Raw genomic sequence first — 25,037 nt, 5'->3', positions numbered from 1 at the left:
GTTGAACCATTCGGAGATGGTACTCTGTAACTTAACTTGTTTCTGTTTCTGCTGTGAGCATTGGGGCCTAAGTGTCATCTTTATTTATGCTGTGCATTAATTGTAATTGTACACATCCAGATACTCAGCTCGTTTGTGTGTCGACTTTTTGATTGATGGGAAAGTTTCACAGAATATTTATATGTACGGCTGTGGACAGGTTGAGGTTATCGGGACAGTATTACACCAAGTCTTAAATCATTGGATAACAAAAGTAGGCTGTAATGATGAGAGTATACAACTATTGACTACAAAAGTGTGTCATTTTCTGTCAATTTATATAGCTTGTGTCATAGGGGTAGGTCCAAGGCAGGTTGGATTAATTTGCATATAGGGAGGGACCATGGAATCTGGTCGCAATGCGGACACAGTGTGCAGAATAGAGACACGTTTTATTACCATTTCTAAAACTTTTTTGGGGATCCTCGATGCTAATGCTTCCAAGCCGTGCTGTATTGGCCGTCACAGACAGACCTATGCCTGCTACAAGAAACAAATCTCGATCAGATAGTGTACATCTTGATTGGATGACGACAACCACATGTTAATGCAAGGGGTAACTATGGCCTAAATGACACTTAGTTCAGGTGCCAAATGATGATATAAGCATCTGAAAAGTTTAATTCCATGATGCTCTTTAGGCTTTATGAATTGTGCTGTTACTAACCAACCACCACAAGTAGAAAAATGTAATCTGTTTGGAATTTACTTATGCATGGGTGCAAATGATAATGGCATAGCCTATACATTTTATAACATTATCATGATGCGCTTTATATGAATTATGTTGCTACTGTAAACCCACCACAACTAGAAATGTAATCTGTATGTGTGGTGCTTGTTGTGGTCAGAGTTGGGGCTATTTCTACAGCACACTCTTACTTCCCATACCTGTCTTTCTACAGTACCCGACAGACTTCTACTGAGGTGGTCTGTTTGTATATTAGTTTGAGCATTCTGTGGTCATGTATTTGTATTCAGACAGAAGGTTTTGCGTGAACTCCTCACAAGTAAACACCATACTCCATGTGAATAGTCTTGAAAATATTTGTATTTGTCAACTTAAATAAACCTTTACATATTTAGGTAAATGTCTTAAAGCAGGTGCTGGATATTAATAAAATAATGAGAAACAAATTATAAAGAGAGACGCTGCACACTCTATCACATAATCACATATCTCCCAAAATTCAACAGGACTTATAGCAAGAAAAAACGATGGGAACGTAGTAGGGGATTTATCAGTTCAGTAATATGTATTTCAATAAACCCAACACTTTTTTGAAGGCGCATCCTCACTCATGAAACTTTCTTTGCGATCTGTTTTGTAATCCACATATAGGGATAACCCGACAGATAAGGAACACGATCCAAGTGCAAAATAGTAATTTCAAAGCAACGGAAGGCACAGACTGTGCTTAGCAGGCTACAGTTTTCTTCTAGAACATTAAAACTGCCGCCTTGTGTCTCTGTCTCCCAGGTATAGCAAGCACACGTCTATCGTCCATACAGAATGAAATTATTTTAACATAGAACAGATAATAATTTCATATGGTTTCTCTATGGTGATTTCTTCATAATATTATATCACTTGATTGGTGCCCTGTTACTGTATATATGTGTCACAACATTGCCAAAATCTAAGTTTTAATCTTAACTCTGTCTCTTTTGTCCTTGAAAGTCATGCTGTCATTTCTGCCTGTTGTGGTGTGATGGAGTTTTGGCCTGTCTGGTGACATCACCAGGCGGTAAATTGGTTAAGGGCTTGTAAGTAAGCATTTCATGGTAAGGTCTACACTTGTTGTATTCGGCGCATGTGACAAATAAAGTTTGATTTGATTTGTTTCACTAGAACATCGCTCAGAGACGCGCACAAATAATATAGCATTCAAAATGGGTGAATCTTTCGTTTAATTGTTATCCAGAAATGATTTGATATTGTCATAAAAAACAACTGCATTGGACCTTTAAGCCTTGTTCCAGATGGTGGCTTTTAATTAGAGGAACACAAAACAAATGGCAGTATGTACAGCCATTAAACAGGATACACATCTTCTGTTTTATAACTCATCACTGGAGGCATTAATATGTGGTGTTTGAGGAAGGAGGTCCACTGTGATTTTGAGGTGGTGGGGTGTTGTTATTTCAGAGTGGATAATGAAGATTATGAGGAAGATATAGGAGTGTAGGTTTAGTGTCATACTGGGTGGATAGGAAGGTGGACAGATCACTGTGTGTGTTTGTGTTTTGAGCTCAACTGAGCTTCACACAGAGATTGCAATACAGGGTGAAACATATTTCTCCTTTGGTGTGAACTTCAAAAAAGGTATTGTTCGTCTTGTGCCTCCCTCCCTCCTCCCACCTTCTCCTCGCTGAATCTGTTATTTTTAAACTGGATGTTTTTGGCAGCCACGGTGCGGCACATTAATTAGTGGTGTTTAGAAGTGAAGAGAATGTGAGAGGATGGGAAGGTCGGACGACATCAGATTCAAATCAAATCAAAATAAACAATAGGTGTACACTAACAGTGAAATGCTTACTTATTGGGGACCTTCCCAACAATGCAGAGAGAAAGAAAATAGAGAAATAATATAAAAGTAAAACACGTACTAATACAAGTAATAATAAATACACAATGAGTGTAACGATTTTAACGATGCCCACCAAAACTTACGCCCTTATCATCCAAAATAGAGACATAAAAAGTATCTCTACGGTCAGGGCGTGACAGTACCCCCCCCCCCCCCAAAGGTGCGGACTCCGGCCGCAAAACCTGAACCTATAGGGGAGGGTCTGGGCGGGCATTTCACCGCGGTGGCGGCTCTGGTGTGGGACGTGGACCCCGCTCAACCTTAGTTGAGCCCACTTAGGTGGCGCCTCTGGAGCGGGGACCCTTACCGCCGACCCCGGACCGGGAACCCTCATAGCGGGCCCCGGACAGGAGGGAGACTCTGGCTGCTCCTGACTAGAGGGCGTCGCTGGAGGCTCCGGACTAGAGGGCGGCGCTGGAGGCTCCGGACTAGAGGGCGTCGCTGGAGGCTCCGGACTAGAGGGCGACGCTGGCGGCTCCGGACTAGCGTCCTTCGTTGGAGGCCTCCTGCCATAACTCCTCATTGGAGGTTTCGTGCCATGGATCCTCACTGGAGGCCTCGTGCCATGGATCCTCACTGGAGGCTTCGTGCCATGGATCATCACTGGAGGCTTCGTGCCATGGATCATCACTGGAGGCTTCGTGCCATGGATCATAACTGGAGGCTTCGTGTCATGGATCATCACTGGTAGCTTCGTGCCATGGATCATCACTGGAGGCTTCGTGCCATGGATCATCACTGGAGGCTTCGTGCCATGGATCATCACTTGAGGCTTCGTGCCATGGATCATCACTGGAGGCTTCGTGCCATGGATTATCACTGGAGGCTTCTTGCCATGGATCATCACTGGAGGCTTTGTGCCATGGATCATCACTGGAGGCTTCTTGCCATGGATCTTCACTGGTATGGAGAGACACACCGGAGGCCTGGCTCTGGGAGAAGGCACAGGACTCACCAGGCTGGGGAGACATGCAGGAGGGTTAGAGCTTAGCACAGGCACAGGACTCACCAGGCTGGGGAGACATGCAGGAGGCCTTGTCCTTGGCCGAGGCACCGGATACACTGGGCCGTGGAGGCGCACTGGAGCTGCGATGTAACGCACCGGGCTATGCACACATACTGGAGACACTGTGCGCTCCACCGCATAGCACGGTGCCTGACCAGTACGACGCTCGCCACGGTAAGCACGGGGAGTTAGGTCAGGTCTCCTACCTGACTCCGCCAATCTCCCCGTGTGCCTCCCCCAAAAGAAATTCTGGGGCTGCCTCTCGTGCACTTCTCCTCAAGCCAACTGCTCATAGCGTCGCCGCTCCACCTTAGCTGCCTCCAGCTCCTTGTTCGGACGGCGATACTCTCCCGGCTGTGCCCATGGTCCTTTGCCGTCCAAAATTTCCTCCCATGTCCAGGAGTCCATTCCACCACGCTGCTTGGTCCCTTGTTGGTGGGTGGTTCTGTAACGATTTTCGTCTGGAGAAGGAGAAGAGGACCAAAATGCAGCGTGGTAAGTGTTCATGATAAAATAATTTAAGCACAACTGAACACTACACAAAATAACAACGAGGAAAAAACGAAAACGAAACAGTTCTGCAAGGTAACATACACTAAACAGAAAACAACCACCCACAAACACAGGTGGGAAAACAGGCTACCTAAGTATGATTCTCAATCAGAGGCAACGATAGACAGCTGCCTCTGATTGAGAACCATACCAGGCCAAACACACAGAAATACAAAACAAGGACAACATAGAACACCAGACATAGAATGCCCACCCAAACTCACGCCCTGACCAACCAAAATAGAGACATAAAAAGGATCTCTACGGTCAGGGCGTGACAATGAGTAACACTCATTTGGCTATATTACACGGGATACCAGTACTGAGTCGATGTGCATGGGTATGAGGTATTTGAGGTAGATATGTACATATAACTAGGAATGAAGTGACAGATGATAAACATTAGCAGCAGAGTATGTGATTAGAGAAAAAAGGGTGTGCAAAAAAGGTCAATGTAGCCTCGCGTCACTGGGCAGCTTGTGGCTGAGTTTCCCTTTGTAATCCATGATAGTTTGCGAGCCCTGCCACATCCGACGAGTGTCAGAGCCAGTGTAGTAGGATTCAATGTTAGTCCTGTATTGACGCTTTGCCTGTTTGATGGTTCGTCACAGGGCGTAGCGGCATTTCTTATAAGCGTCCGGATTAGTGTCCTGCTCCTTGAAAGTGGCAGCTTTAGCCTGTAGCTCAGTGCGGATGTTGCCTGTAATCCATGGCTTCTGGTTGGAATATGTACATAAGGTCACTGTGGGGAAGATGTCATCAATGTACTTATTAATGAAGCCGGTGACTGCTGTGGTAAACTCCTCAATAGCATCGGATGAATCCCGGAACATATTCCAGTCTGCGCTAGCGTTTCCTGTAGTTTAGCATCTGCTTCATCAGACCATGTCCATTTTGAGCGCACCACTGGTACTTCCTGTTTGAGTTTTTGCTTCTAAGCAGAAATCAGGAGGACAGAGTTATGGTCAGATTTGACAAATGGAGGGAGAGGTTTGTATGCGTTTTTCTGTGTGTGGAGTAAAAGTGATGTAGAGTTGTTTTCGCCTCTAGTTCCACACGTGATATGCTGGTAGACATACAGTAGAAACAGATTTCAGTTACCTGCATTAAAATCACCAGCCACTAGGAGCCTTTTCTTGTTTGCCTATGACCATATACAGTTGAGTGCGGTCTTAGTGCCAGCATCAGTTTGTGGAGGTAAAATAGAAAAACAGCTTGATGTATGTTATCCATGTCCTTGTTCAGCCACGACTCTGTGAAATATAAGATATTACAGTTCTTCGGTGTTATATTCTCCTACATTCCTTTCACATTTCCACAAACTTCAAAGTGTTTCCTTTCAAATGGTACCACGAATATGCATATCCTTGCTTCAGGGCCTGAGTTACAGGCAGCTAGATTTTACAGGCAGTTAGATTAGTCATTTTAGGCAAAATTTGAAAAAAGTGTCAGATCCTTTACTAGGCAAGTCAGTTAAGAACAAATTCTTATTTACAGTGATGGCCTACCAGGGAACAGTGGGTTAACTACCTTGTTCAGGGGCAGAACAACTGATTTTTGCCTAGTCAGCTCAGGGATTTGATCTAGCAACCTTTCGGTTACAGGCCCAATGCTCTAACCACTAGGCTACCTGCCACCCCGTAATAATGCCAGCCAATCGATTTCCATGTGCACACACACAAACACACACACTCACACACACTTTTATCGCTCCAATCTCCCAGAGAAGTTGTTTTATTTTCTTTCCCTTTCTCACAAGGTGACATGGAATGAATTGTCATATATTTGTTCAGAACCTGTGGGTGTTCCACACTGCATTGTACATGTAATTACAGTGCCTTCAGAAAGTATTCATACCCCTTGAGTTATTCCACATTTTGTTGGGTTACAGCCTGAATTCAAAATTGATTAAATTTTTTTTTTTTCACCCATCTACACACATACTCTTTGACATTTTGGCTTATTTATTGAAAATGAAATACAGAAATATCTAATTTACATAAGTATTCACACCCCTGAGTCAGTACATGTTAGAATCACCTTTGGTAGAGATTACAGCTGTGTCTTTCTGGGTAAGTCTCTAAGAGCTTTGCACACCTAGATTGTACAATATTTGCTCATTATTCATTTCAAAATTCGTCAAGCTACCCATAACATTATGAAGCCACCACTATGCTTGAAGATATGAAGAGTGGTACTCAGTATTGTGTTGTATTGGATTTGCACCAAACATAACACTTGTATCCAGGACAAAAAGTGAATTGCTTTGCCACATTTTTTGCAGTATTACTTTAGTGCCTTGTTGCAAACAGGATGCATGTTTTCGAATGTGTTTATGTTGTACAGGCTTTATTCTTTTCTTCTCTGTCAATTAGATTAGTATTGTGGAGTAACTATAATGTTGATGATCCATCCTCAGTTTTCTCTTATCACACCTATTACACTCTGTAACTGTTTTTAAGTCACCGTTGACCTCACTGTGAAATCCCTGAGTGGTTTCCTTCCTCTCTGGCAACTGCGATAGGAAGGACACCTGTATCTTTGTAGTGACTGGGTGTATTGATACACCATCCAAAATGTTACTAATAACTTCACCATGCTCAAAGGGATATTCTATGTCTGCTTTTTTTTTTTTACTGATCTACCAATAGGTGCCCTTCTTTGAGAGACATTGGAAAACCTCGCTGGTATTTGTGGTTGAATCTGTGTTTGAAATTCACTGCTCGACTGAGGGACCTTACAGATAATTGTATGTGTAGGGTACAGAGATGAGGTAGTCATTCAAAAATCATGATAAACACTATTATTGCACACAGAGTGAGTCCATTCAATTTATTATGTGACTTGGTAAGCACATTTCTACTCCTGAACTTATTTAGGCTTGCCATAACAAAGGGGTTGAATACTTATGGACGGAAGACATTTCAGCTTTTCATTTTTTATTAATTTGTATACATTTTGAAAAAATATAATTCCACATTGACACTATGGGATATTGTGTGTATGCCAGTGACAAAACATCTCAATTTAATCACATTTTTAGTCATGCTGTAACTCAACTAAATGTCAAAAAGTCTAGGGTAGTGAATACTCTCTAAAGGCACTGTGTATTCATAAATATGCATGACATGCTTATATCTTCTGGTATCAGCTATAATGATATGAAAAGGTGCTGGAGTCATTTCTGACGTTTTTTAAAATTGGTACCGCTTTACAGGAGACTAGGGAGAGAACCAGAATACACAGGCATGTGTGTATAGCTGTGTGTGTGTGTGTGAGTAGGTGTGTTTATCAAGGTGGTTTTTGAGGTCACTCACTCAGAGCCTTGCATTGTTGTTGGTGTGGAGGATGGAGGAAGTGTTAGAGGTAATTAACATGTGGTGGATTTGTCTGTGGGTGTCCTCCTGGTAAAGACCAATGTCCGCAGATCAGGCAACATCTCACAGTCTGCATCTGAAATGGCACCCTATTCGCTATATAATGCACTACTTTTCCTATTCACTATATATGGCCTATAGGGCTCTGGTCAAAAGTATAATCCATCCACCTGACAGGTGTGGCATATCAAGAAGCTAATTAAACAGCATTACACCTTGTGCTGGGGACAATAAAAGGCAAAAATAAAATGTGCAGTTTTGTCACACAACACAATGCCACAGATGGCTCAAGTTTTGAGGGAGCACGCAATTGGCATGCTGACTGCAGGAATGTCCACCAGAGCTGTTGACAGAGAACTGAATGTTAATTTCTCCACCATAAGCCACCTCCAATGTCATTTTAGCGAATTTGCCAGTACATCCAACAGCAGACCACGTGTAACCACACCATCCCAGGACCTCCACATCCGGCTTCTTCACCTGCGGGATCGTCAGAGGAGGGAGCAGGGGGGTGCGGAGGAGTATTTCCGTCTGTAATAAAGCCCTTTTGTGTGGAAAAACTCATTCTGATTGGCTGGGCCTGGCTCCCCAGATTAGGGCCATAGATTAGGGCCTAATGAATTCATTTAAATTGACAGATTTCCTTATATGAACTATAACTCAGCAAAATCTTTGAAAATGTTACATGTTGAGTTTTTATTTTTGTTCAGTATATTTGCCCCAGTCTTGATCCAATGCTGAGGTTGTGAGGTGTTGTTATTTCAATGTTGAGCACTCTACTGATTTCTTCAGCACACTTCTACTTTTCATTGACACACAAATTGATAAGGTGTCATCAATAGACAGCCAGACATCATGCAGCCTCTCTCGGTCAATACTGACTGACTGGACTTTTTCACTCCTGTAGTGTGTATGATATATACTGGCATGGTTTTGATTATGATGAACCAGGCAAAGATAAGCACCATTGCCTTGGACAATGGAGACACAGATCTTAATGGCCATAGAGACTGCCAAAGAGAACAAGATTGAGATAAAGAAAAAAAGTAACAATTTACATCATCTCATTGTCAATCAAATTATTGTAATATCTGACATTGACTGACAGTGCATTAACAGTATAATTACATTCAGTTACAATGTCTCTGCATTTGATACGATCATGCACATGCTTGTATGGTCCCATGATAGAAGGCTGGATGGATGGATGGATGGATGGATGGATGCATGGATTGAGAGTGTGTGTGTGTGCGTGTGTGCATGCGTGCGTTCCAATGGTAGAAGGTTGGTTGGAGAGGAGAGGCCAATAGACAGGCTGGAGTTGCTCTCTTCTACATTTCATCTATAGTGGATCTGTAGCTTTCCCTCCTTCCTCGTCATCCCGTCTTCATGCTTGGCATGGCCCTCTGGGATGTACAGATGGGCTTTCCATGTTGAAAAAATCATGACATACGTGTGGATGAGTAAGAGCTGCCACTCGCCCGCACCCAGGCTGTCTCATGTACATATGTCCTCTATCTCAGCCCCTTCTCTGCTCCTATCTCCTCTGAAGAGGTGACTTCTCATCAAACCGTCTCTCGTGGATGTATATATGGATGTATTGATGGATGTATTGATGGATGTATAGGTTGATGGATGGATGGATGTATAGATGGATGTATAGATAGATGTATAGTTTGATGTATGTATGGATGTATAGATGGGAGTATATATGGATGTATAGATGGATATATAGATGTGTGTATAGATGGATGTATAGATGGGCGTATATATGGATGTATAGATGGATATATAGATGAATGTATAGATGTGTGTATATACGGATGTATAGATGGATGTATAGATGGGAGTATATATGGATGTATTGATGGATGTATAGATAGATATATAGATGGATGTATAGATGTGTGTATATACGGATGTATAGATGGATGTATTGATGGATGTATATATGGATGTATTGATGGATGTATAGATAGATGTATAGATGTATGTATATACAGATGTATAGATGGATGTATAGATGATGTATAGTTGGATGTATATATGGGTGTATATATGGATGTATAGATGGGTGTATAGATGGGTGTATATATGGATGTATTGATGGATGTATAGATGGATGTATAGTTGGATGTATAGAGGGGTGTATAGATGGGTGTATATATGGATGTATTGATGGATGTATAGATGGATGTATAGTTGGATGTATAGAGGGGTGTATAGATGGGTGTATATATGAATGTACTGTATAGATGGGTGTATATATGGATGTATTGATGGGTGTATATATGGATGTATAGATGGATGTATTGATGGATGTATAGATGGATGTATAGATGGGTGTATAGATGGGTGTATAGGTGGATGTATAGATGGGTGTATATATGGATGTATAGATGGATGTATATATGGATGTATAGATGGATGTATAGATGGGTGTATAGGTGGATGTATAGATGGATGTATAGATGGGTGTATAGATGGATGTATAGATGGGTGTATATATGGATGTATAGATGGATGTATAGATGGGTGTATAGGTGGATGTATAGATGGATGTATAGATGGGTGTATATATGGATGTATAGATGGATGTATAGATGGGTGTATATATGGATGTATAGATGGATGTATAGATGGGTGTATATATCGATGTATAGATGCATCCTGTTCATTGGGATACAGAAACCTTAACTGGAACTGTAGTCTTCTTTGTATATGGAATCATACCTGTACCTATAATCTCTCATGGACAGAGCCACGTAAACATAACTGGTACCATAGTATCTGTTGGGAAGGAATGGGATGTGTGGGATAACGAGCAGCAGTAGTTCCAGGGTTTGGGTTTGGGTTTTTTGTTATGCATTATTTGAACAAATCATAATTTTGCAGGTGTTAGCATCTTTCGAATTTCGGAAGAGGAGGGGACAACTCCACATTCCGGTTCCGCTCCTCATTCTAGCATCTCTTCATCTCTTCTCTTAACAGGTATGGACACAGAACTTAATCGAGGAGCTGACCAATTGCGTGAGACTTTATTGTACCTATAACTGGAACTCTTAGCTCTCAAACAGTCTCTGGAGCATTATGTCTATGTAGTCTCATGTATGTATAGGGAAGCAATGTATAACTCAAACTTTCAACCCTTAAAGGACTGCAATGTCAGTGATGGATTTATAAGCTGCATTCTCACATTCTATCAGTTATGCTTAAAAGCTAACCAGGGAGTTTGTTAGTAATTATATTTTAAATCCCATTAGTTGGTTTTTGCAACACATATTTGCTGCAACACATAGTAATATAAAGTCTACTCTGGGGAATATATATAGACTTCTGCACATTCATTTTCATATCAACATTTAACACCTGAAATGACTGAAGGTTGCCAGAGGTGTGGTGATGGAACTGCTCTTGCTATGATTCCACTCTTACATAAAGAAATACAGTATGTAACCCCCTTTGAACCTGGCCAGGGTTAAAGCAGCAGTAAGTGGAATGCTACTCACAGCTAGCATTTTAAACTCTCTGTCTCAATAATACAGTCTATCCTAATCATATTAGCAGAGTTTAAGTACAAATTGAATAAAGAAATTAGGTCAATTAAAGGTTAAGTTGCTGAAAATTAGATTTTTGGAAACTAAGATTTAATTGATCAATTTATAAGGGTCTAAGGCAGCTGAGGTGTTCCTAGTTGCCCCTCGGAAGGAGACAGAAAGAGGGAGAAAGACAGGGAGAGAGATAGATATAATGAGAGCGATAAAAAGAGTGAGATAAAGGAGAAATGGAGAGTAGAGTGAGTGCAGAAAGGCATACACAGACAGTTACTGTCACACACTCCAGTGGTATCCTGATCCTTTTTCAGTTTCTGCTGGTGACAGCTAACTGACACTTCACTGTCTGTCTGAGAGTGGTGGAGGATGTGGGACCCATGCATATGTGACTACCTGCCTCAGTGTAGTCGGATACATGCAGTGGAATAAAGTATAAAAATGTCAGATAATGAGAGCATAATGAGAGCTGTCGATGTCATTGTTTGTCCATGCTACCTAGTACACTCTTGTGCTTAATACAGTTGCAAAGACAGGTAACCAATACAAGCAACTATAATCAATGTTGGCTACTGTATCTTATGTATTGATAGAAGTTGCCAATTTATAGTAAAATGGATTTATTCAAGTTAACATGACCTTCAATTAACAAGACCTTCAGTTGTATTTAGTGCTGTATTAATGATATGTTACAGTTTAATGCTCTTAGTGGATTCATATTTCAGTCCATCTTCGGCTCCGCACTATATAAAGTACCAGTCAAAAGTTTGGATACAACTACTCATTCAAGGGTTTTTCTTTATTTGTACTATTTTCTACATTGTAGAATAATAGTGAAGACATCAAAACTATGAAATAATATATGGAATCATGTAGTAACCAAAACAACTGTTAAACAAATCAAAATATATTTTATATTTGAGATTCTTTAAAGGAGACACGCTTTGCATTGATGACAGCTTTGCACACTATTGGCATTCTCTCAACCAGCTTCATGAAGTAGACACCTGAAATGCATTTCAATTAACAGGTGTGCCTTGTTAAAAGTTAATTTGTGAAATTTCTTTCCTTCTTATTCCATTTGAGCCAATCAGTTGAGTTGTGACAATGTAGGGGTGGTATACAGAAGATAGCCCTATTTGGTAAAAGACCAAGTCCATATTATGGAAAGTACAGCTCAAATAAGCAAAGAGAAACAACAGTGCATCATTACTTTAAAACATGAAGGTCAGTCAATGAGGAAAATTTCAAGAAATTTCAAAGACAATCAAGCACTATGATGAAACTGGCTCTCATGAGGACCGCCACGGAAAAGGAAGACCCAGAGTTACTCCTGCTGCAGAGAATAAATTACCAGCCTCAGAGATTATAGCCCAAATAAATGCTTCATAGACTTCAAGTAACAGACATATCTCAACATCAACTGTTCAGAGGAGACTGCATGAATCAGGCCTTCATGGTCAAATTGCTGCAAAGAAACCACTACTAAAGGACACCAATAATAAGAAGAGACTTGCTTGGGCCAAGAAACACGAGCAATGGACATTACACCGGTGGAAATCTGTCCTTTGGTCTGATGAGTGTGCAAAGCTGTCATAGAGGCAAAGGGTGGCTACTTTGAAGAATCTCGAAAATAAAATAGATATTTTGATTTGTCTTCACTATTATTCTACAATATTGAGATTAGTAAAAATAAAGAAAAACCCTTGAATAAGTAGGTGTGTCCAAACGTTTGACTGGTACTGTACGTACAGTAGTGTAGATGCCCCTGCGTCTACACAGAAAGAGGACATGGAATGGATTGCTGTTATCCAGAGTGAGCATTGCACTTTGCTTGTCTAAATACGTCATATTTACTCAATTTGTCCCCTTGAACCAGTAGTGTGCCTGCTGTTCCCCCAGGCCTGTGGTATACAGGGCGTTTTAAATGGAACTGTCAGAGTGGGTTAAGCGCAAGACTGTTCTGAGATCAGTGTTAATGTCAGTCAACTCCATCGAGGTAGGAAGAGAGAACATCCCTTATCTTTGCCATTATCACTTCTGTAACAGTATGGACAGCCCCATGAGGTTTTTGTGTGAAGTGTGCCCTCTATCCAACTCTACGGTCAGTTTATAGAGAAACCCTCTAGGGAGGCACACTCCACAGAGTATGTTAGTGTTGCACTCACCATACTAGCTGATCTCTCTGCTCTCTCCAGCTTGCCTTATGTCCATCCACTTTGGTGCACTGATGTTTATTTATGGAACAGTGTCCTTGAGATGAAATACCCCAGATATTTGGAGGACAAAATCTCTCAATCAGCTGTAAGATGCCATCCATAGGACTGTAGAAATGTTGACTACAGTGTAGGTAGGCAGTAATCAGTACATTTATTATGAAACTATTGTTTTGTTTTTATTTAATTGTTTTGTTTGTGTTTTTTCTATTTCTGACACAAATGGCAATACTTCTTTTAGGAGTATACTCTGCTTATTAGCATATTATCTTTCTGAGACTCAGCAAAAAAAACTTTTTGAACATACAGTTGAAGTCAGAAGTTTACATACACTTAGGTTGGAGTCAATTAAACTAGTTTTTCAATCACTCCACAAATATCTTGCTAACAAACTATAGTTTTGGCAAGTCGGTTAGGACATCTACTTTGTGCATGACACAAGTAATTTTCCAACAATTGTTTACAGACAGATTGTTTCACTTATAATTCACTGTATCACAATTCCAGTGGGTCAGAAGTTTACATACACTAAGTTGACTGTGCCTTAAACAGCTTGGAAAATTCCCAAAAATAATGTCATGGCTTTAGAAGCTTCTGATAGGCTAATTGACATAATATTTGTCAATTGGAGGTGTACCTGGGGATGTATTTCAAGGCCTACCTTCAAACTCGGTGCCTCTTTGCTTGACATCATGGGAAAATCAAAAGAAATCAGCCAAGACCTCAGAAAAAACATTGTAGACCTCCACAAGTCTGGTTGCTCATTGGGAGCAATTTCCAATCGCCTGAAGGTACCACGTTCACCTGTACAAACAATAGTACGCAAATATAAACACCATGGGACCACGCAGCCGTCATATCGCTCAGGAAGGAGACGTGTTCTGTCTCCTAGAGTTGAACGTACTGCGGTGCGAAAAGTGCAAATCAATCCCAGAACAGCAGCAAAGGACCTTGTGAAGATGCTGGAGGAAACGGGTACAAAAGTATCTATATCCACAGTAAAATGAGTCCTATATCGACATAACCTAAAAGGCCGCTCAGCAAGGAAGAAGCCACTGCTCCAAAACTGCCATAAAAAAGCCAGACTACAGTTTGCAACTGCACATGGGGACAAAGATCGTACTTTTTGGAGAAATGTCCTCTGGTCTGATGAAACAAAAATAGAACTGTTTGGCCATAATGACCATCGTTATGTTTGGAGGAAAAAGGGGAGGCTTGCAAGTCAAAGAACACCATCCCAACCGTGAAGCATGGGGGTGACAGCATCATGTTGTTGGGGTACTTTGCTGCAGGAGGGACTGGTTCACTTCACAAAATAGATGGCATCATGAAGCAGGAAAATGATGTGGATATATTGAAGCAACATCTCAAGACATCAGTCAGGAAGTTAAAGCTTGGTCGCAAATGGGTCTTCCAAATGGACAATGACCCCAAGCAGACTTCCAAAGTTGTTGAAAAATGGCTTAAGGAAAGTCAAGGTATTGGAGTGGCCATCAGAAAGCCCAGACCTCAATCCTATAGAACATTTGTGGGCAGAACTGAAAAAGCGTGTGCGAACAAGGAGGCCTACAAACCTGACTCAGTTACAACAGTTCTGTCAGGAGCATTTGGCCTGTGGGAAGCTTGTGGAAGGCTACCCAAAATGTTTGACCCAAGTTAAACAATTTAAAGGCAATGCTACCAAATACTAATTGAGTGTATGTAAACTTCTGACCCACTGGGAATGTGATGAAAGAAATAAAATCTGAAATAAATCATTCTCTCTACTATTATTCTGGCATTTCACATCCTTAAAATAAAGTGGTGATCCTAAATGACCTAAGACAGGGATTTTTGACTAGGATTAAATGTCAGGAATTGTGAAACTGAGTTTAAATGTATTTGGCTAAGGTGTATGTAAACTTCCGACTTCAACTGTATTTATTAAGTGATAAATAGTTTTTATAATGTTTTGTTCTATGTGCACTGTATTGAAAATAAGGAATTGGTTTATAGTAAATATGACTATACAGTCAACTTTAGAGTAGGTAAAAAAACAGCACATCCTGATGTTCACTAAAAAATGACATGTATTGATCTCTCTCTCTCTTTCTCTTTTTACTGTATCCCCCATTTCTCCCCATATGACCCCTGTTTCTTCCCCTTCTCCCCTTCTTTTAATAATTTGTAATTGTATGTGCACTTTCGTTGTGGGTAGTTAACTTTATTTGTGGCACTAATGCCCGTTAAGCTTCACGGTTGTTTCTTTCGTTTGTTGTTTTGCTGGTGACATTTTTTAAATATAAAGGAAAATGTACGCTCACAACGCTGCGCTTGGGTCCAGTTCTTCCTACTACGACGGCCGTGACAGATCCTCCAGTGAGGATCCATGGCAAGAAGCCTCCAGTGATGAGCCATGGCACGAAGCCTCCAGTGATGAGCCATGGTACGAAGCCTCGAGTGATGATCCATGGCAAGAAGCCTCCAGTGATGATCCATGGCACGAAGCCTCCAGTGAGGGCCTCCAGTCCGGAGCCTCCGGCGACGGTCTCCAGTCCGGAGCCTCCGGCGACGTTCTCCAGTCCGGAGCCCCGGGCGACGGCCTCCAGTCCGGAGCCTCGGGCGACGGCCTCCAGTCCGGAGTCTCGGGCGACGGCCTCCAGTCCGGAGCCTCCGGCGACGGTCTCCAGTCCGGAGCCTCCGGCGACGTTCTCCAGTCCGGAGCCTCCGGCGACGTTCTCCAGTCCGCAGCCTCCGGCGAGGGTCCCCAGTCCGGGGCCCGCAACGAGGGTCCCCAGTCCGGGATCGGCAACGAGGGTCCCCGCACCAGAGTTGCCACCAAAGTGGGGTGAGCCAGAGGTGGAGCGGGGTCCGCGTCCCGCACCTGAGCCGCCACCGCGGATAGATGCCCACCCAGACCCTCCCCTATAGGTTCAGATTTTGCGGCCAGAGTCCGCACCTTTGGGGGGGGGGGGGGGGGGGGTACTGTCACACCCTGACCTTAGAGAGCCTTTTTATGTCTCTATTTGGTTTGGTCAGGGTGTGATTTGGGGTGGGCATTCTATGTTTTTTTGCCTATGATTTTGTGGTTCTATGTTTTGGCCGGGTATGGTTCTCAATCAGGGACAGCTGTCTATCGTTGTCTCTGATTGGGAACCATACTTAGGTAGCCCTTTTTCCCTCCTTTCGTTGTGGGTAGTTAACTTTGTTTGTGGCACTTATGCCCTGTAAGCTTGCCCTGTAAGCTTCACGGTTGTTTTTCGTTTGTTTTTTTGTTGGCAACATTTTTTTTATAAAAAGAGAAATGTACGCTCACCACGCTGCATCTTGGTCCACTTCTTACAACGGCCGTGACAGTAAATATGAACAATTTAACTTTACAGAAAAAAACTGTTAGCACATCCTGATGTCCACTACAAAGGACATTAAGAAGCTGTTATAAAAATAGTACATTGCCCTGAAAACTCACCACACTATTCCTGAGATATTTACTTAGCAATTTGAATATCAAACTTACAAAAATTATAATTACCGAATTACACACATTTACCTTCTACTAACATAAAAGGTGCTGATTGTGTTTGGCAGACATTTTGAAAAACCAGGAAGAGAAAGTTATCCAGGTCACAACCCCACACGTTATATCATTGACAAGCCCATAATGTCCTCTCAAAGTAACAACAGGACTTAACATAGTGGCATGTACTGTATGGGCCTCAAAGATACGGACCAAAACCCAATGTCCATTAAAGTGTAAAAAAATGAATTGCTGGGTTTCACATGAGGATATAATCTAGTCCTATCTGACTTAAGAGAGTACAATGAACACCATATCACATCACATAACCAAGACGAACATGGGCCATATGTGCTCTGAAGAAGTAATCAGTCCAGTGTCAGTGTTGTATAGTCATAGAGCATCAAAAAAGACACATGCAGTGCCTTCAGAAAGTATTAATACCCCTTGACTTATTCCACATTTTGTTGTGTTACAGCCTGAATTCAACATGTATTAAATATATATTTTTCCTCACCAATCTACATACAATACCCCATAATGACAAAGTGAAAACAAGTTTTTAGCCATTTTTGTAAATTCATTGAAAATGAAATACAGAAATATTTAATTTACATATGAATTCACACCCCTGAGTCAATACTTTGGCAGCGATTACAGCTGTAAGTCTTTCTGGGTGAGTCTCTAAGAGCTTTCCACACCTGGATTGTGCTACATTTGCTCATTATTCTTTTCAAAATTCTTCAAGCTCTATCAAATTGGTTGTTGATCATTGCCAGACAACCATTTTAGGTCTTGCCTTAGATTTAAGTAGAAGTAGATTTAAGTTAACTCTTTAACTCATTCCCGCCCCAGGAACATTCACTGTCGTCTTGTAAGCAACTCCAGTGTAGATTTAGCCTTGCGTTGTAGGTTATTGTCCTGCTGAAAAATGAATTAGTCTCCCAGTGTCACACCCTGGCCTTAGTTATCTTTGTGTTCATTATTATTTTAGTCAGGTCAGGGTGTGACATCATGAAGTATGTGTTTTTGTATTGTCTAGGGGGTTGTATGGTTTAGAGGGTTAAGGAGTATAGATGGTTTAGTGTTGTGTGTAGTTGTCTAGGAAAGTCTATGGTTGCCTGAATGGGTTCCCAATTAGAGACAGCTGGTTACTGTTGTCTCTGATTGGGAGCCATATTTAAGACAGCCATAGGCTTTAGCTGTTGTGGGTCATTGTTTATGTCTAGTCTATGTCGAACGTAAGTAGTTTGTGTGTGCACTTGCGTTTGTAGTTTCACGGTCGTTTGTTGTTTTGTTAGTTTGAATAAGTGTTTCGTGTTCCGTCTTCAATATAATAAAAAAAGAAGATGTATTCATACCCTGGCCTTGTTATCTTTGTGTTCATTATTATTTTAGTCAGGTCAGGGTGTGACATCATGAAGTATGTGTTTTTGTATTGTCTAGGGGGTTGTATGGTTTAGAGGGTTAAGGAGTATAGATGGTTTAGTGTTGTGTGTAGTTGTCTAGGAAAGTCTATGGTTGCCTGAATGGGTTCCCAATTAGAGACAGCTGGTTACTGTTGTCTCTGATTGGGAGCCATATTTAAGACAGCCATAGGCTTTAGCTGTTGTGGGTCATTGTTTATGTCTAGTCTATGTCGAACGTAAGTAGTTTGTGTGTGCACTTGCGTTTGTAGTTTCACGGTCGTTTGTTGTTTTGTTAGTTTGAATAAGTGTTTCGTGTTCCGTCTTCAATATAATAAAAAAAGAAGATGTATTCATATCATGCTGCGCCTTGGTCCTCTCACTCATATCAAGACGATCGTGACACCCAGTGTCTGGTGGAAAGCAGACTGAACCAAGTTTTCCTCTACGATTTTGCCCTTGCTTAGCTCCATTCAGTTTATTTTTTATCCTGATAAACTCCCCAATCCTTAATGATAACAAGCATACCCATAACATGATGCAGCCACCACTATGTTTGAAAATATGGAGAGTGGTACTCAGTAATGTGTTGTATTGGATTTTCCCCAAACATAACACTTCGTATTCAGGACAAAAATATAATTGCTTTGCCACATTTTTGCAGTATTACTTTAGTGTCTTGTTGCAAACAATATGCATATTTTGGAATACTTTTATTCTGTACAGGCTTCCTTCTTTTCACTTGGTCATTTAGGTTAGTATTGTGGAATAACTACAATGATGTTGATCCATCCTGAGTTGTCTCTTGTCACAGCCATTAAACTCTGTAACTGTTTTAAAGTCACCATTAGCCTCATTGGTGAAATCCCTGAGCAGATGCACTGCTCTTTGTGAACTGAGTTAGGAAGGACGCCTGTATCTTTGTAGTGACTAGGTGTATTGATACACCACCCAAAGTGTAATTAATAACTTCACCATGCTCAAAGGTATATGTAATGTCTGGAAAACCTCTGTGGTCTTTGTGGTTGAATCTGTGTTTGAAATTCACTGCTCGACTGAGGGACCTTACCGATAATTGTATGTGTGGGGTACAGAGATGAGGTAGTCATTCAAAAATCATGTCAAACATGCAACTTATTATGTGACTTGTTAAGCACATTTTTACTCCTGAACTTATTTAGGCTTGCCATAACAAAGGGGTTGAATACTTATGACTCAAGACATTTCTACTTTCCATTTGTAATGGGAACATACACAGCATGGCATGGGGCGTCTCACAACACATGCTACACAGAGTATTATACAGTATACTGCAGGCTATTCTGCACAGACACAGAACTGTGTTGGTGTATTAATGATGTGCAAGAACTATCAAATACTGGATTAATCTCCTCAAATGAAGATGGATATCTGTCTCATAATATTCTTATGTACTGGCCGAAAAACTGAAGGGATGATGGCCACTAATTAGTAAACTAAAAAGTTAGAAAAATGAAGCTTTGGGCTTCCTTTTCCCATTAAGTCACTATTCTATTGTCATGTGTTGGGAAGGGAAGGCAGGTGAAATAATGAAAATCTGAAAGTGGATTAGTGTGAAAGAGTGATGAGTTAAATGAGGTCCATGGGAATGGTAGGGCTGTGGAAGCACCTAGGCATCCTAATGTGCTAGAGGGAGAAGGTGGTAGTTACAGTGGTATTACAAGAACAAACATGGGCATACACACACGAATGCTCGAGCACGCGCACACACACATTTGTTTTACTCTCTTTGTGGGGACCAAACAATTGATTCCCATTCAAAGTCCTATTTTCCCTAACCCCTTTCCTTAACCCTAATCTTAACACCAAACCCCTAACCCTAAACCTAACCCTAACTCCTAACCCTAACCCTAATTTTAACCCTAACCCTAAACCTAATCCCTAAGCCTTAAATAGCCTTTTTCCTTGTGGGGACCGGCGAAATGTCCCCACAATTTTCCTTGTTTTACTTGGGAGGACTTCTGGACCCCAAAAGGATAGTAAAACTAAATAGACACACACACGCACACTAATCGATGTTGACTATATATTCAACATGTTCTGCTTTCCACAGAGGTACAATATAATATTGTTCTATTCAATTATGTGATTAGGCCTATGTCTCTCTCAGCAACGTCCGCTTTCAATAGCTTCCACGTGGTAGATCAATAGATGATGTCTGAGTTATTTGGGGCATAATAAGCTTATGGTGTTGAAATATCAATGGTAGATTCCACAACACACGCACACACCTCAGTCTGCCTATCTGGCGGCTTTAGTGTGTCTGGCCCTGCGTAAAACAAGCGTCTAAAGTTCTTATCTCAAAGTTCTGGTTGTTATCACATAATTAAACAGATATGGTTGTTATCCATTTCTTCCATCTGTATTGGGATGGGTGGCTCTTGCTCCAGGTAATGTGGATAACTGACATTGTAGACAGGGTTGCTGATAGTGTTCGATTGTGAAAGGGGCATTGGCTGGTGACCTCTCTCTATCTACAATGTCAAACCCTCAGGTAGGCACTTGATAGAAAAAAATGTTTTAGAGTTAATTCCCTGCAATTCTACGCATTTTGCCATGGGCCCTAGCGGCTGCGGGGCCCTAAGTGGTCACTTATGTTGCTTTTACCTGGAACCGGCCCTGTAGACAGCAGAAGCTTTTCAAAAGAGAATCCTCCGAGGTACAGAGATACAGTAGAGATAGACATTTTTGGACACCAGAAGATTTTCTTAAGAGGGTCCTCTGAGGTGTAGAGATATTAAAGATTTATGCGAGTCTGCTAAACCAAACGGCACCCTATTCCCTATATAGTGCACTACTTTTGGCCAGAGCCAATATATAGGGAATAAGGTGCCACTTAGGAAGCAGTCATAGACACCTTTGGACTGGGGCTGCGGATCTGATATCACTCCCTGAAAAATTTGCTCTGAAAACAGAGAGAATGGTGTGCTGTAGTTGTTTTGTTAGTTTACTTGTAAAATATGTGTGCCGGTTGAGATCACCTAACCAAAGGCGGGCACTGTCTATCATATATATCTCCTACAACCATACAGAGGCTGTAGCCATTGTCACTGTGTGAGTAATTTAAATGAGAACTATGATGATTATAGTCAGTGTGAATTTGACATGAGAAAGAAGCTCTCTTACGGTGTTTAGCACATGTAAGTGTAGGTGATGAATGTCTGGGACTACCTAACATAGTTTATACCTTCCTCTCTCCCTCTTTCCATACCTCCTCTCTCTCTCTCTCTCTCCCTTCCTCTCTCTCTCCCTACTTCTCTTCCTTCCTTCCTTCCTCCCTCCATCCATCCCTCTCCCTCTTTCACTCCCTCCCTCTCTTTCTCTCCCCCTCCCTCCCTCCCCCACTACCTCTCTCCCTCGCTCCCTATCCCTCCCTACCTCCCTCACCAGGTGGCCAACCTCCTCCGCCTCTTCCAGATCCCTCAGATCAGCTATGCCTCCACCAGCGCCAAGCTCAGTGACAAGTCTCGCTACGACTACTTCGCCCGCACCGTGCCGCCTGATTTCTACCAGGCCAAGGCCATCGCTGAGATCCTGCGCTACTTCAACTGGACCTACGTGTCCACTGTGGCATCTGAGGGCGACTACGGCGAGACGGGCATCGATGCTTTCCAGCAGGAGGCCCGCGCCCGCCAAATCTGCATCGCCACCTCGGCTAAGGTCAGCCGGTTGTTATTTGTTTGTTCGTTGCTGTTATTGTTGTTGTTGCCCCCATCACAGCTAAATAATTAATATAGTGTAAATGATTCAATAGTGTTGAAGACTACTGTGTCTTATTGTAACATGCAATAATTATAAGTTAGTACATAATTCATTTGTTGGTCAAACAGGTGAGCCGCTCGATGAACCGGTTCAGCTACGACCAGGTGATCCGCTCGCTGCAGCAGAAGTCCAACGCCAAGGTGGTCATCCTGTTCACACGCAGTGAGGATGCCAGGGAGCTGCTGGTGGCTGCCGCTCGCATGAACAGCACCTTCACTTGGGTGGCCAGCGATGGCTGGGGGGCGCAGGTAGGGCCTGGTAGTCCATTCAAAAATAGTTGATTCCCGATTCCCTAACAATTATAGAACCAATTCCTGTATAATAATTGATTCCCGTCATTTTACTGCTGTTTTCGATAAAATGTCATGTTTTGTGACTGTAATTTTGGTAACTGCAGATGTAAGTTAAGTAAGAAATGTTATGTTTTCATTCCAATTAATTATAAAATGTGAATGATTTTCAGGAGAGCGTGGTGAGGGGAAGCGAGACGGCAGCAGAGGGGGCCTTCACCATCGAGCTGGCCTCCTACCCCATCCGGGAGTTTGCCGACTACTTCACCAAGCTGAACCCCTACACTAACACACGGAACCCCTGGTTCAGAGAATTCTGGGAGCACCGCTTCGACTGTAGTCTCACAGAGCCTGGTTGTAGCGAACACAGTCTGCGGGACGGCAAGTTTGAGCAGGAGTCCAAGATCATGTTTGTAGTCAACGCGGTGTATGCCATGGCTCATGCCCTGCATAATATGAGGCAGGCGGTGTGCCTACCCAATGCCACCAAGATATGTGATGCCATGAAACCAGGCACCGGGAAGAGGTTCTATAGAGACTTCATCCTCAAGGCCAAGTTTGATGGTGAGTGAAGCAGTCAAATAATAGAAATAGCGTTACCAGAAGGGGCCATCATCATTCTTGTAAATATTCCATAATGGGTGGACGGGTGGCCATATTGAGTGCACCCAATTCTGTGGGTAATGTAATTACATTTTTATGGCCTTAACAGCAATATAAGGTCAGGTGACATGATTACTGTCTATATCACAATGTTAGCCTATACTTCATTCACCACACAAGTTTAGATATACTATAGAATGAAACTATCTTTGCCACTCATAATGTTTATGAAATGTTTTATTCTTACTTTTCTTATTTTCAATGTAATAACACACAGAAGGTAAGCGCTCTGCAAGCAACTCAGAATCACAGAGTAATCCTATTATTACCCTGAGCTTTTCCTAGACTGATGTCTAAATATAATTGAGTATTACATTTTTTTATTTAATCATGAATATTGGCAAATTGGGGCAATTTGAAACAAATGCTAATCTGGATTGAACATGAGATTGTTTTTTCAGTTGATGTTGTGTCCCTGTGGAGTTGAGAAAGGTGTGGTGAAGATTCAATTTGTAGTGATAAAACATGAATTAACATCTATGGGATCATCAGTAACAAATAGAGACTGAGTAAGATGCTTTGCAAGCAACCTGCAGTATTTTGAGAACATGCCTCACGAATGGATGTTTGCATTAAAGGAATTAATTAAAAAGAAAACGGATTCGATGAAGGAAACTTTTACATAACATCTAAGTATGTGAGACAAATGTTTTACTACATATTTAAACTCAATATCTAACTAAAGAGGAAGGGTTTTCTTTCCTCTTAAATGTCATAATTTATATATTTCTGTTTCCCCTCATCTGAAACCCTGAAGAAGGCATCACACCCTATAACAATAATAATAATAATAATAATAATAATAATAACAATATAGAAGCATTTCTGAAATCTATTTCCATTGTCCATGTCAGGTTGTGCGCTACTGGTATAGAAGTCAGGTGCAGGAGAGCAGAGAGTTGTGATCAGGCGCACACTTTATTTGGCAGAAGCAACAACAGACGGACGCAACTGCTTCAAAAACCTCCAGCCAATGGCAAAAGTGAAAAGCGTGACAACAGTCACAATAATGCAAATGTTTAACAATTAAACATACTTCGGGTTTAACACGGTATCCAGGGAAAAACCATCCTGGCGAGTCACACAAAACATGAAAAAAAACAATTCCACACAAAGACATGGGGGGAACAGAGGGAATATATATGTAGTGTAATTAGGGAATGTAAACCAGGTGTGCGGGGAAACAAGACAAAACAAATGGAACAATGAAAAGTGGAATGGCGATGGCTAGAAGAACGGTGACGTCGACCGCCGAACGCCGCCCAAACAAGGAGAGGAGCCGACTTCGGCGGAAGTTGTGACAGTCCAAGGCAAGATTGGCTGAATATTATCCGCTCTTCTGTTTCCCTCAGCTCCCTTCAGACCTGCGGACACGGAGAACATGGTGCGTTTTGACGCCTACGGAGACAGTCTGGGCCGCTACAACATCTTCCACTACCACAAAGAGGAGGATAAATACGTGTACAGGAAGGTATGTAGCTCTCCATCCAGGGGTGCTGACCATGTGCCTCTCACCGTGTGTGTGTGTGTGTGTGTGTGTGTGTGTGTGTGTGTGTGTGTGTGTGTGTGTGTGTGTGTGTGTGTGTGTGTGTGTGTGTGTGTGTGTGTGTGTGTGTGTGTGTGTGTGTGTGTGTGTGTGTGTGTGTGTGTGTGTGTGTGTGTGTGTGTGTGTGTGCGAGATTGGGAAAAAGGCAGAAGACACATTTCTGTTTTAACAAAGTATCTCTCCTCTCCACTCCTGTTCTCTAAAGGTGGGCTACTGGGCCCAGGGCCTCATCCTAAACACCAGCCAGGTGCCATGGAGGGGCCCGGGCGAGGGGCCTCCCACCTCCCAGTGCAGCGACCCCTGTAGGAAGAACGAGGTGAAGAGCATGCAGCCTGGAGACGTGTGCTGCTGGATCTGCATCCCCTGCCAGGTAATACATCCACAAGCAAGGAGAGAAGAGTGTAAGAGATTACACTATTCTGTCATTGTATAGTTTATCTTCTGTTAGTCAGTAGCTCACTTTGAGGGTGTGTTCTACCCGGCACCATTCATTTCTGCCAGTT

The 25,037-nt window shown here is 42.0% G+C and overlaps 1 protein-coding gene across 3 annotated transcripts in view; it reads left to right on the top strand.

Moving 5' to 3' along the window:
- The window catches only part of LOC139536051 (metabotropic glutamate receptor 2-like), a 67,940-nt gene that overhangs the window by 32,680 nt on the left and 10,223 nt on the right, over positions 1–25,037 (top strand). For all 3 annotated transcript variants that reach the window (XM_071336174.1, XM_071336173.1, XM_071336175.1), the window contains 5 exons: positions 21,664–21,933; positions 22,104–22,283; positions 22,499–22,889; positions 24,341–24,459; positions 24,740–24,904. In XM_071336174.1, coding sequence (XP_071192275.1) covers positions 21,664–21,933; positions 22,104–22,283; positions 22,499–22,889; positions 24,341–24,459; positions 24,740–24,904 — 1,125 coding nt within the window. The remainder of the gene's footprint in view (positions 1–21,663; positions 21,934–22,103; positions 22,284–22,498; positions 22,890–24,340; positions 24,460–24,739; positions 24,905–25,037) is intronic.

This window comes from Salvelinus alpinus, chromosome 12 (assembly GCF_045679555.1).
Source record: "Salvelinus alpinus chromosome 12, SLU_Salpinus.1, whole genome shotgun sequence".
Taxonomy (NCBI): Eukaryota; Metazoa; Chordata; class Actinopteri; order Salmoniformes; family Salmonidae; genus Salvelinus; species Salvelinus alpinus.
The sequence above is the reverse complement of the archived record's forward strand: the minus strand, read 5'-3'. Positions and strand labels throughout refer to the sequence as shown.